This window comes from Notechis scutatus, chromosome 6, assembly GCF_049901735.1.
Source record: "Notechis scutatus isolate UNSWTSFEM ecotype Mainland chromosome 6, rNotScu1.2, whole genome shotgun sequence".
In the NCBI taxonomy this organism is placed as follows: Eukaryota; Metazoa; Chordata; class Lepidosauria; order Squamata; family Elapidae; genus Notechis; species Notechis scutatus.
This window is the reverse complement of record NC_142014.1, coordinates 31,359,660-31,372,037: the sequence shown is the minus strand read 5'-3', so window position 1 is coordinate 31,372,037 and position 12,378 is coordinate 31,359,660. Positions and strand designations below refer to the sequence as shown.

The 12,378-nt window shown below is 45.8% G+C and overlaps 1 protein-coding gene across 2 annotated transcripts in view; it reads left to right on the top strand.

The window, feature by feature from the left end:
* Positions 1-7,818, top strand: part of STK38L (serine/threonine kinase 38 like) — a 33,573-nt gene extending 25,755 nt beyond the window's left edge. For both annotated transcript variants that reach the window (XM_026667875.2, XM_087967896.1), the window contains 6 exons: positions 336-397; positions 1,838-1,955; positions 3,603-3,726; positions 5,287-5,382; positions 6,079-6,170; positions 7,033-7,818. In XM_026667875.2, the coding sequence (XP_026523660.1) occupies positions 336-397; positions 1,838-1,955; positions 3,603-3,726; positions 5,287-5,382; positions 6,079-6,170; positions 7,033-7,160 (620 nt within the window). In that variant the 3' untranslated portion in view covers positions 7,161-7,818. The remainder of the gene's footprint in view (positions 1-335; positions 398-1,837; positions 1,956-3,602; positions 3,727-5,286; positions 5,383-6,078; positions 6,171-7,032) is intronic.
* Positions 7,819-12,378: the final 4,560 nt, after the last annotated feature.

The following is a 12,378-nucleotide window of genomic DNA, read 5'->3' as shown; positions in this document are numbered from 1 at the left end:
CTGGATGCCTCCAAGTTATGTCCTAATATGTCTTTTGAACAAGCAGTTCCACGTTTTATGGATTTTGGTGTTCGGGAAATTTTAAGATGTACCGTTTTCAAGATTGTCTCTCCAACGTAGAGCTGCTCTTAATGCATTGGAAGTCTACATTGATGAGACATTTAGGGAGGGAAAGAAATAATTAAAATAACTTTTTTTAACGTTTGCATGAGCAAATGCCCTGTAATTCATTCCTGCCCTCTTTTGTATCCTGCATTGGAACAATAGGCAGGCTGAATTTTTATGATTCCGTTAAAATGGAAAGCATTCAGTTGTCTCTTTGCTTTGTGACTCAGCCTTTCAGAATATGAACTCCAAAAGAAAAGCAGAAACGTGGAAGAAGAACAGGAGACAACTGGTGAGTATGAATCCCCAGAGACCTGGTTGAGTTCTGCAAAGTCCTTCCAATGTAAAAATGTTTGGAGGAAGTTAGGCAGTCTTCAAGGCCTCCTTTGGAGCTCTCTGAGCTTGGTTTTCTTCTTGCAGTCATTTCATGACCCAACTAAGTAACATCATCAGTGCTGGAAGGGGGGGGGGTTGCTCAGAGAGTTGAACTGTGGAACCCTTTGGTTGTTTTCCTGAAGACATTTCATGACCCAACTAAGTAACATCATCAGTGCTAGAAGGGAGGAGGAGGAGAAGGAGGGGGGAGGAAGAGGAGGACTGTAGGGTCCTTGGCATTCTCTGAGTTGGGTTGTAGTCTTGCAGATGTTTTATTACCCAACTAAGTAACATCATCAAATGCTAGAAAGGAGGAGGAGGAGGAGAGGAGGAGAGAGGGAGGGGAGAAGAGGAGAAGGAGGAATGGAGTCCTTGGTCTTCTCTGAGCTTGGTTGTTTTCCTGCAGACATATCATGACCCAACTAAGTAACATCATCAGTGCTAGAAGAGAGGGGTGGGTTTGAGGAGTAGAGGAGAAAGGGGGGAGGAGGAGGAGAAGGACTGTGGGATCAATTTCCCCCAGTGCCTGTTGTTTATTTATTTATTTTTGGCCAGAAACTGGAAGTAAACAATGTGAAACAATGCCATTTTCAGAGAATGCGTAAAAACCGAACTAGACTACAGAACTAGACTACAGAACTAGACTGCTCGTGTGGCCTGCCAGTGGCAGCAGAGTTGGACAGTAGTGAGGAGGTTGGGGAGGGACATGGGCCAGTCCTGGAGGCTGAGGAAGGCTCAGACGAGGGCTCTGCATCAGAGGCAGAAATGGGGCCAGGGCAGGCTGGCAGTCGTCAGCTGCCTTTGGTCTCGTACAGCAGTGAGGATGGGGGAGCTTCTGGAACCAGTTCCCAGCCTGCGCAGAGCTGCCAAAAAAAGGCACAATTAAGAACTCAGGGTCGACATGGAAGTAAGGCCACAGGTAGACGATGAATGGCCCCTCCCATAGAGATTAAAAGAGGAGCAAAAGGGGAGGGGGCTTCTGCAGGAAACAACTTGCTCATTCATTCATTCGTTCCAGCCTTTTGAAGAATTGTCTTTGTAACCCAGCCCTCCCCTGTCAGCACTGAGTGTGGAAATATTTACCGGGCAGCTTTCCAAGATAGATAAGGTCTGAGCTAATAAGTATACCTATGTAAGACTGTTCGCCAAGCCGTTGGCTGAATGTGAATGCACTAAATTCACATTCATTTAATAAAAGAGGTTTTGCTGGGACTCAGAGTTGGCTTAGTGCTTTTTGGGGAAGCTTAGGACAGAACAGCTGCTTTCTTGGAAAGACATAATAACCCTGGATTGGTTTTAGAAGGTGGCCTGAATCTCTCTCTCTCTCTCTCTCTCTTTTTGAAATATCTTTTTTCAGGCCTATTCTACTGTTGGGACTCCAGACTACATCGCGCCTGAGGTTTTCATGCAAACGGGTTACAACAAACTCTGTGATTGGTGGTCTTTGGGAGTCATCATGTACGAAATGCTAATAGGTGAGAGGAACAAATGGGGCCTGCAATTAAAAAGAGGTTGTCCTAGGCGAAGAGGGTAAGCACATGTCAGAGCATTTGCAACGTGACTGCCATTATGAGATAACCCAGGAGCAAAACACAGCACACAAAGACAGACATTTAACAGTGGTTTATCTACAAGACATATACAGAAATATACATGGTAGGCAAATACCTGACAAGCAATCAATCTTCTTAACTCTACACTGAGAACTCAGCAATTGATAAAGGACACAAGGAGAGAGAAAACGCCCTGTAATGGCTGCCTTTGTATAGACACCTCTTAAAGAGGTAGAACCTATGCTGATTCATCCTCGTTCTTAAAGAGGCAGTACTAATGCTGATCAGTGGTGGTATTCGACTGGTTCAGCCCGGTTCTGGCGAGCCAGTAGCAGCGATGAGCAGCGGAGACCAGTTCTCTCCGCCGCTCTGATGTTGGGTCCGCCCGCCCGTCCGGACTCCCATAATCACTTTTATCTGCTGAATTTGAAGCGCAGCTGCTTTGCGCGGCACAGTATAGTGCTGCGGGGCAGCTGCTGAAGCGACTGGGATCGTGCAGGCTTGCAGGAGGCGAGTTAGAACACCTCTGCGCCTGCACAAAGTGTGTGTTTGGTGCGCGCATGCACACAAAGTGTGCACGCATGCAAAGCATGCCCGCCAAGCTACACCCATCGAACCGGTGGCAAAAATATTTGAATCCCACCACTGATGCTGATTCATCTTCATTGCATCAGCCTTATATTACATCAGTTTTGCTGCTGGGCAGTTCTTAAATCCCAATACCTTAACAGCACAGGGTTTGTACAAACTCACGTTCATTGCGTCAGTGACCCCATCTAACCATCTCATTGTCTGTCCTCTCCTTCCCCTTCGGCCTTCCATCTTTCCCAACCTCAGGGGGTCTTTTTATCATCTTCTCCTTTAGTGGCCAAAGTCTTTGAGCTTCAGCGTCAGGGTCTGCCCTTCCAAAGGACAGTCAGGGCTGATCTCCTTTAGGATTGGCTGATCGGATCGCCTTCATTTTCAAAGGAATAGAATAGAAAGCAGAGTTGGAAGGGAGGGACCTTGGAGGTCTTCTAGTCCAACCCCCTGCTCAGGCAGGAAACCCTAGACCATTCCAGGCAAATAGCTGTCCGATCTCTTCTTAAAAGCCTCCAGTGATGGAGAAGGAAGGAAGGGAGGGAGGGAGGGCAGCATTTCAGAATGACAGAATAATAAAGTTGGAAGTGACCTTAGAGATCTCCTAGCCCAACTTTCTCTTCAAGTAGGAAACCCTATCCCATTTCAGACAATTTCTTCTTAAAAACCTCCAGCAATGGAGCATCCACAACTTCTGGTGGCAAGCAGTTCCACTGGCTAATTGTCCTCCCTGTTAGGAAGTTTGTCCTTAATTCCAGGTTGCTTCTCTCCTTGGTTAGTTTCCACCCATTGCTTCTTGTCCTGCTTTCTGGTGCTATGAAAAATAGCTTGACTCCCTCTTCTTTGTGGGCAACCCCTGAGATGTTGGGGAAATTCGTTTTGGTGGGAGAACCATGGGGAATTGATACGATGCTGTGTATCAAATTTATTCCAGGTACTTAAATATTGTCCATCTCTAGTTCAACGCTTTCATTTCCTACCATTCTACAGGATATCCTCCCTTTTGCTCCGAAACACCGCAAGAAACGTATAGAAAAATTATGAACTGGAAAGAAACGTTGGTATTTCCGCCGGAAGTGCCCATTTCAGAAAAAGCAAAGGACCTCATTTTAAAGTAAGTAGATCAAGTGTTATGTTACATTAGCCTGTTATTGATCATCTAGTTTGCTTTGTCATTATGCTGAAGAGGCTTTACATTACAATGCTAGAATCGCTCGCCAGAGAAACTTAGCTTGTGGGAGGGAAGGGCTGTCGTGCAAGGGTAGATTTCTAAGCATTAAGTTGGCCAACAAAGCAGTGGAAAGGAGGCAAGGCAGCGTTGGGATTCAAATTTTTTTTGCTACCGGTTCTGTGGGCGTGGCATGGTGGGCGTGGCAGGGGAAGGATACTGTAAAATCTCCATTCCCTCCTCACTCCTGGGGGAAGGTTACTGTGAAATCCCATCCCCTCCCCACCCCACTAACCTGCTTTCCAGCTCTGTTCTCCTGTGCAGGGCAACCAAAGAAGATGCAGCCGATCAGCTGGGACTCAATGAGAGGCAGAAAATAGATGGAGGCGGGGCCAGGCAGAGGTGGTATTTGCCGGTTCTCCGAATGACTCAAAATTTCTGCTACTGGTTCTCCAGAACTGGTCAGAACCTGCTGAATACCACCTCTGAAGCAAGGGGTCAAGTGCCATCGAAATCAGAAGTTCCAGACAGTCTAAAGTTACGGCGATAAAGGTTTTATTGCAAGCTTAAGCTCTCTAAGAGAATCTGAACTACTAACAGCCAAGGGAAATTAGCGGGAGATAAGGAATTCACGGTGAGCTGGACTCTCTGGGGACTCTGAAGGGTCTCATGATTGAAGATGGGTTTGACCCCTCCTTTGGGCCCAGCCTGGATCTCTCCTACATCCAGTTCAGACAGCAAAAATTGAGCTGGTTGGTTCAAATACCGGTTTGGCGAATCAGGTGCAAATTTAACATCCGGTTCGCCCGAACCGGTCTGAACCGGTAGAATCCCACCCCTCCTTTTAACCGCCTGATAGAAAAGATGATAAAAGATGAGCATCTTTTCAGAGATCTTGTGATTTAATGGAATTTCAGGCTGATTGTAGGTATCAAAAATGCCAGGGACGACTTCTTGGATGCCAAAATCTTTCTTGCTTTGTTTCAAATATTTTTTGAAAGCAGATTGTTGTAGGCTAGAAACTGTGATGGATTGCATCATTTTTGCTACCTTAATATAGGTAATTCTCAAATTATGACTACCATTGAGCCCAAAATCTATCTTGCTAAGTGAAATGTTTGTTCAGCGAGTTTGCCTCATTTTACAACTCTTCTTCCTAACGTTGTTAAGCGGATTATTGCATCTGTTAAGTTAGTCACACAGTTGTTAGGTGAATCTGGCTTCCCTCTGGACTTTGCTAGTCAGAGAAGGTTGCAAAAGGGGATCATGTGACCCCAGGACTTTGAAAACTGTCATAAGTATGAGTCAGTTGCCAAAAGTCTGAATTTGAATCACGTAGCCATGGAGATGCTGCTACAATCGTACATAACTGTGAAAAATGGTCGTGAGTCACATTTCTCAGTGCCGTTGTAACATCAAACAGTCACTAAATGAATCGTTGTAAGTCAAGGACTACCTGTAATAACTTTTCTTTCCTTTTTGTTTTAAACCTTGCCTCTCTTCCAGATTTTGCACGGATGCGGAAAACAGAGTCGGCAGCAACAGCGTAGAAGAAATTAAGAGCCATGCGTTTTTCGAAGGGGTGGATTGGGCCCACATCAGGTAGGTTTAGCGAAAAATGGAAAAATTCAGGAGAAATTTAGGGATAGATACTTCACATCCCAGGTGAGAGCTACCTGTTGAACCTCTTGGTGTCTCCTTAAAGAAGCTGCATATTTCCTGGGTTTGCTTAGTAGCAATAGCAACAGTGCGTAGACTTATATACCACTTCACAGGGTTCTAAGCAGTTTACAGAGCCAGCCTCTGCCCCCCAACAATCTGGGTCCTCATTTTACCAACGGCGGAAGGACAGAAGGATGAGTTTACCTTTTGCTGGTCAGGATCGAAGTGCTGGCAGCGGGCAGTGTGTTAGCCTGCAATTCTGCCTTCTAACCACTGCGCCACCAGAGTAGTCATTGACTTTGTGTGTCACAAGGTCGCTAAAGGGCATCCCGTGACCCCGCACCATCATAATTATGAGTCAGTTGCCGAGTGTCTGAATTTTGATCATGTGACCACGGGGACGCCACAGTGGTGATAATTATGAAAAATGGTCGTAAGTCCAGGTCATTGTGGGCTCACCTGGATCTACCTGGAAACTCCTCTAAATGCATTCAGGATGGAAGTAACAGATATATTTACTTATTTATTTGTTAGAGGTGGTGTGTTTATTTGAAATCTTTTGCAGCAAGATTCAGTTGTGCTGATCGCAATGTTGCTTGTAGCCTTGATCTGTGTGACGTTTGCTTTTCGTTTTAGGGAAAGGCCAGCTGCGATCACTATAGAAATCAAAAGTATAGACGACACCTCCAATTTCGACGAATTCCCCGAATCTGATATTTTACAACCAGGTGAGCGTGATACACAGGGATGCAACAATACCAACGTTGTTGAGAGGACAGGGGAGAGAAAGAACCACAGAGAAGAACCAAAGAGGAAAAGAAGAGGGAGAAAGGAGAGAAGAAAAGAACGAAAGAAAAGAACAAAAGATAAAAGAAGAAGGGAGGAGGGGAAGGGAAAAGGGAGAGGAGAGAGAAAAGAATGAAAGAAAAGAAGAGGGGAGGAGAGGGGGAGGAGGGAATAAGAGGGAGAGGAAGGGAAGGGAGAGAGGAGAGATGGAGGGAGGGGAGAGAGGAGAGAAAGAATGAAGGAGAAGAATGAAAGATAAAAGAAGAGAGGGGAGCGGAGTGGAGGGGATAAGAGGAGAAGGGAGAGTGGAGAGGAGAGAAGAGGAGAATCCCTTCTAGCATTGATTATGTTAGCTAGTTGGGTCAGGAAACGTCTGCAAGAAAACAACCCTGCTCAGAGAGCACCAAGGACCCCTCCTCCCCCTCCTCCTCCTCTTCTTCCTCCTCCCCCTCCTCTTCCTCCTCCTCCTCCTCCTCCTCCTCCTCCCTTCTAGCACTGATGATGTTACCTAGTTCGGTCATGAAAACTACCAAACTCAGAGAGCACCAAGGACCTTTATTTCCCCCCTTCTCGTCTTCTTCCTCTTCCTCCTCTTCCTCCCCACAAGCCCCACTCCCTTCCAGTACTGATGACTGACCTAGCTGGCTCATGAAACATCCGCAAGAAAAACCACCCAGCCCAGAGAGGACCTCGCGGTTTAATAATAAACGTGTAGTTCAAGATCCCCTTCCTACTTTCTACTTGCACACAGTAACCTTGAATCCCTCCATTGCCCTCACAATCAAATCCTTTTTTGCATTTCAGTGCCGAATACCACTGAACCGGATTTCAAGTCCAAAGATTGGGTCTTCCTGAATTACACCTACAAGAGATTCGAAGGGCTGACTCAGCGGGGTTCGATCCCTTCTTACATGAAGGCTGGGAAGTTGTGAGAGAGAGACACACAGTGGGCCAGGAAACGTAAGAACTCAGGTACCCCGCCCGCCTCCGCTCGACCTCCACCCTCTCCGACGTTCCCACAGACCGGCGACCATGGTCTCGGGGCTCTCCTCCTCCCCTCCCCGAAAAAAAACATAAGGAATTCTACCGGATTAGAATTTTCTGAGACTACTACAGACTTATTAGTTGGCAGTGCCAGCTGGCGGCTTCTATGAATAGTGAATTATTTTTGTTAAAACTTTATTACAACAGAGGTACTGGAAATTTAAAGAAAAAAAGAGAGTGTGAGAGAGAAAAACAAGAAGAAGAAGAAGAAGAAGAAGCAATTAACATTTCTCTTTGTATCTGCACTGCCCGAAATGTACGTTATAAGGGTCAATTCTAACTCTACGGGGTCACTTGGTTTAGGGTTGGAGCCAATGGTGGGATTCAAATAATTTAATAACCGGTTCTCTGCCCTAATGGTTTCTTCAAACAACCAGTTCCCCAAACTGCTCTGAACGTTAACAACCAGTTCTCTCGAACCGGTGTGAACTGCCTGAATCCCACCACCGGTTGGACCTACCTGTCAGTTTGCCCTGGTGTTCAAAAGGTCGTGTCTGTGTAAGAAGCAGCCTTGTCTGTTCTTCAACAAGGGACAGTTCCAATTCACCTGGGCATGGTTTGTTTTTTTGAAGGTAGAAAGGACAGGTAATCCTCGACTTACCCTGCTTCATTTAATGACCCCTTCCAAAGCAGCGACAGCACTGAGAAAAGCGACTTCATGGCCTTCCCCCCCCCCCACACACCCATGTCCATTTTCCAGCCTCTTCCCATGGTCACGTGATCAAAATTCAGACTCGTATTTGCGACGGATGCAGGGTTGACATGACCCCTCCCCCTTTTGCAACCTTCTGACCAGCAGAGTGAAAGCTGGATTTGCTTCACAAGTGTGTGACTCACTTAGGAACGGCAGCGATTTGCTTAATGACCCGTGGCTAGGAAAGTTGTAAAAGGGGGAGGGGAAGCGAACCGAGGTCTGGCTTAAATGGCAGAGGTTTTGGGTTCTGCTTGCGGTCGTACGTTGAGGATTACCTGTGTGAAAAAACGCAGAGGAGGGGAAGCCACGTGGTTCGATAACGTGGTTCGCTACGGATTGAAAGACGGTGGACTTCAGAAGCTGCGGTAAAGGGATTGAAACGACCTATTTTTGACAAAGGTTTTTTGCCACTCCTGCTGGCTTCTTGCTCTCCTCGCTCAGGGCTCCTTAGTCTTAACACTAAAAAGAAGTGACTCCTTCAGATTGTAATTTGGAGTCAAACTGGTTTGGAACCGGATTCAACCCCAAGGTGCGCCTTTGGCTGTTTTCACAAGCGAGACGCCACTTTTATCAAATAAAAGTGAGCGGCAGCTTTCATCTCAAATCACTGGAAAACATCTTAAGACGGGAATACACACACACACACACACACATATATATATATATATATATATATATATATATATATATATACACACACACACACACACACACACACACACACACACACACCTGGCATCAATTCAGCCGTTAGCTCATCTTTTTTTTCTTTTGCTTGTTTCCCTTCCTTCCGAATTTAACGTTGCCGCAATGCTGCGTGCCATGTTGCTCTCCTCTGAGTACCAAAGATCCTGAAATTGCTTGACCGATTCTGTTTTGTTTTTCTTTTGTTTTTCCTGAATGAAAAAGGTGATTCGCTCTTTTTTTTTTTGTTTTTAAATGAGGAGTAACTTAAAAAAAGATATCTGTTATGAGTTGATAGAAGCTTCACAACATTAGTGGGGTGGGGTGGAGCATCTACAGAAGCTTCCTGCAAGAGCCACCCCTTCTCATCACTTTGAGTAACATCGCAACACATACAGAAATGGGGTGAGACTTACAGGACAATATTAATGTTGTTATTCTGTTCCCCCGCAGACATTACTGGCGTGGCCCGAAGCTCATTAAAAGCTGCCCTAAGTCTAAAAGATGAGTTTAATATTTACATTTCTGACTGCAGGATTTGTTGTTCTCTTTTTTTTAACCCACGTATCCCGCAATTCCTGGGGCATTAATCGGCCCTTCAAGATTATGCTCTCGTTTTCTTCAACCATTTCAAGCAGGTGGTTTGTTATCTTGATTTTGTTTTGAGGTCAATTTCATTTCAAAACGTTCAGGATTTGAATGGCCACCGCACCTTTCCTCTTTTTACAAAAAAATAAAATAAAATCAAGTAAAATAAATTCCGTAGTTGTGGCTTGCAAAAAGTTACACTAGAAGGCATTATAAATATTTATATAAGGCTTTTTACAGCATATGAAATAAAGATGGCATTTTTAAAAATATATAAAGTGGTCTTCTCGTCCAGTATGTTAAAGCATGAAAAGTCTTCATAAAGGGGAATCTTTTTAGCTCAGGGTTGAAATGAAGGGTCCTTGGGGCTCTCTGAGGTTGGTGGTTTTCTTGGCAGATGTTTCGTGACCCAACTAGGTAATCTCATTAGTGCTAGAAAGGAAGAGGAGGAGAGGAGGATGGAAAGGAAGGTACCCTTCTTCTTCTTCTTCTTCTTCTTCTTCTTCTTCTTCTTCTTCTTCTTCTTCTTCTTCTTCTTCTTCTTCTTCTTCTTCTTCTTCTTCTTCTTCTTCTTCTTCTTCTTCTTCTTCTTCTTCTTCTTCTTCTTCTTCTCCTCCTCCTCCTCCTCCTCCTCCCTCCTCCTCCCTTCTCCTCCTCTCCTCCTCCTCCTCCTCCTCCTCCTCCTCCTCCTTCCTCCTCCTCCTCCTCCTCCTCCTCCTTCCTCCTCTTTCTTCTTCCTTTCTTCCTCCTCCTCGTCTTCCTCTTCCTCCTGCCCCTGCTCCTCCTCCTCCTCCTCTTCTTCCTCTTCCTCAGTCAAATGCTTAAAAAGCACACTCAAACATTCCTATATTCCTATATTGAATATACTTTATGATTGCAATGTAATGATTTAGGAACACAAAGCGAGATGCTTCTCAAATTCTTAAGGCAAAGTATTCAAAAGAATTCTCATATCCCAAAAGAAACCAGCAGAACGTTTTATACAAGTTAGGGGATAAAATGCTGATTACCGGTGCCTTTTAGGTGCACAAAGAAAGAGATTATATCCAGGTTCAGCGATTTAACAAGTGTTCCCAGCAAGCCGAAGCAAGTTCTGTAGGTGTTTTATTACCAAACCTGTTTTTTTTTTTTCCTTCTTCTCCTCGCTGGCCAAGATTCATTTATTTCAATAAAAGAGGAGGAAATAAGAGAGAAGTAATAAAAACACTGAAACAAGATGAAGCCGGAGGTGGCCTTCTCACTGGGCAGCTTTTATTTTTATTTTTTTAAATTGTCTTCACCGCTGGAGTTTTATGAAAGGCTGTGTTTTAGTCATCACACCCTTGAAGAATGACGTACAGCAGCATTGCTTCGAAAAATAAAGTGCATTGTGTAGAGATACACAACAGAAATTTCAAAGGTCATTTTGAATGGTGAAGCAATAACCATCTTTCCTTTCATATTTTTTTATGATGTGGCTTTTGATAGTTCAGAGGCCCAGAAGGTTCAGAAATGGTCCAGGTAGGATACGAAGGAAATCCCTAAATGTTTGGTTTTAAATTTTTTTTCTGTAATGTTGTGGCCCACTAGGAGACTCGGAGAGTGAGGAGGTTGGGGAGGGACATGGCCCAGTCCTGGAGTCTGGGAAAGGCTCTGATGAGGGCTCTGCATCGGAGGCAGAGATGGGGCCAGGGCCCTCTGACAGTTATCAGCTGCCTTTTGAGTCGGAGATCAGTGGGGAAGAAGAACAGCTGGAGCCTGTTCCCAGTGTGCACATGCACAGAGCTGCCAGAAGAAGGGAACAGCTGAGGAACAAGGGCCGATTCGGGAGTAAAGGCACAGGTGGACTGTGAACGGCCCCTCCCATAGGGAATAAAGAGGAGCGAAGGGGGGGTGTTTGCAGGAGACAATTAGTTCGTATTATTAGGGTGAAGATTTGTTCCTGACTCCTTGCCAAGTATTTTCTGCTACAGCACTGCGCTTGGAAGCTCTTGGCCTGGCAACTCTCCAAGCCTGGTAAGGTCTGTGGTTGTAAATTCACCCTTGAAAGACTGTTGGCTGGGATTTTGCTGGATGTGAATGAAAGCAATTCACATTAGCGTAATAAAAAGGGGTTTGCTTTGTGATTTTGGGAAGCTTGGGTCAGAACATCAGGTAGGATACGGAGGAAATCCCTAAAATGTTTTGTTTGTTTTTTTAAAAAAAACTTTCTGTAAATGCAAAATCTCATAGCAGAAAGCCTACAAACATGTCAGGTTTGTCTTTATAGAAGAAAATAACTGATGGGACTTAGATACGGAAACTCACACAGAGTTTTGAGCAACTCTTCACTGCTAGCAGTGGTGGCTCTTCCGTCCCGAGGACCGGCCCATAGATTTCCACTGCTCTCCTCTCCTCTGCCTTCTGCGCATCCACACGTCAGGCACTGGACCCAGCTGTTCCTCCTTTTCCTCATCAGCCACCTCCAGACCTGGGGGCTATTGACTCTCCATCAGAGGGCTGACGGGTGGCCCAGGCTCCGCCTCTCTCTCTCTTTCTCTCTGACAGCTCCGTTCCCTCTTCCCCCTTGGAGCTCCCAGGTTGCCCTGATGCTGGCCCTGATTCCCACACCACCACCTCCTCCTCCTCGGCTGCTGGAGGGGCCGGTGGCCGACAGGCCACAACAATTATTGAACGCAGCTGCTTCCTAGTAACTGCCTTTAGATCGTAGCCTATAAAGACGAAAGTGGCCCATTTGTGTAAACAGTAAACCAGTAGTAAGTTTGCGAAATCCTCCTGCCATTGTGGGTCTGGGTACGGCTTCCATTGTGCAATTCACAACTTGGGACCGTATCCATTCCGATAGAGATAGATTCCAATCCATGGGGGGGGTTGCAAGGAAACGTAAAAATGTGGTGAGGCAGCAGAAGCGGTGCCAGTGCAGGATCTCGACAGGCAGGGGGGCAAAAGGGGAGTCGGGTGGGACCAGCCCACATCCCCAGGGGGCTGGACTAGAAGACCTCCAAGGTCCCTTCCGACTCTGTTATTCTGTTCTGTTTGGATTGCGGGACTGCAGATTCTGCAGCCTGCGGGACCCCCACAGATCTGTGCTTCCCTTCTTAGCCTCGGACGACCCCGGGGTCGATCTGGAAAGGGTTGGTTGTGGGGTGTCCAAACCCAGA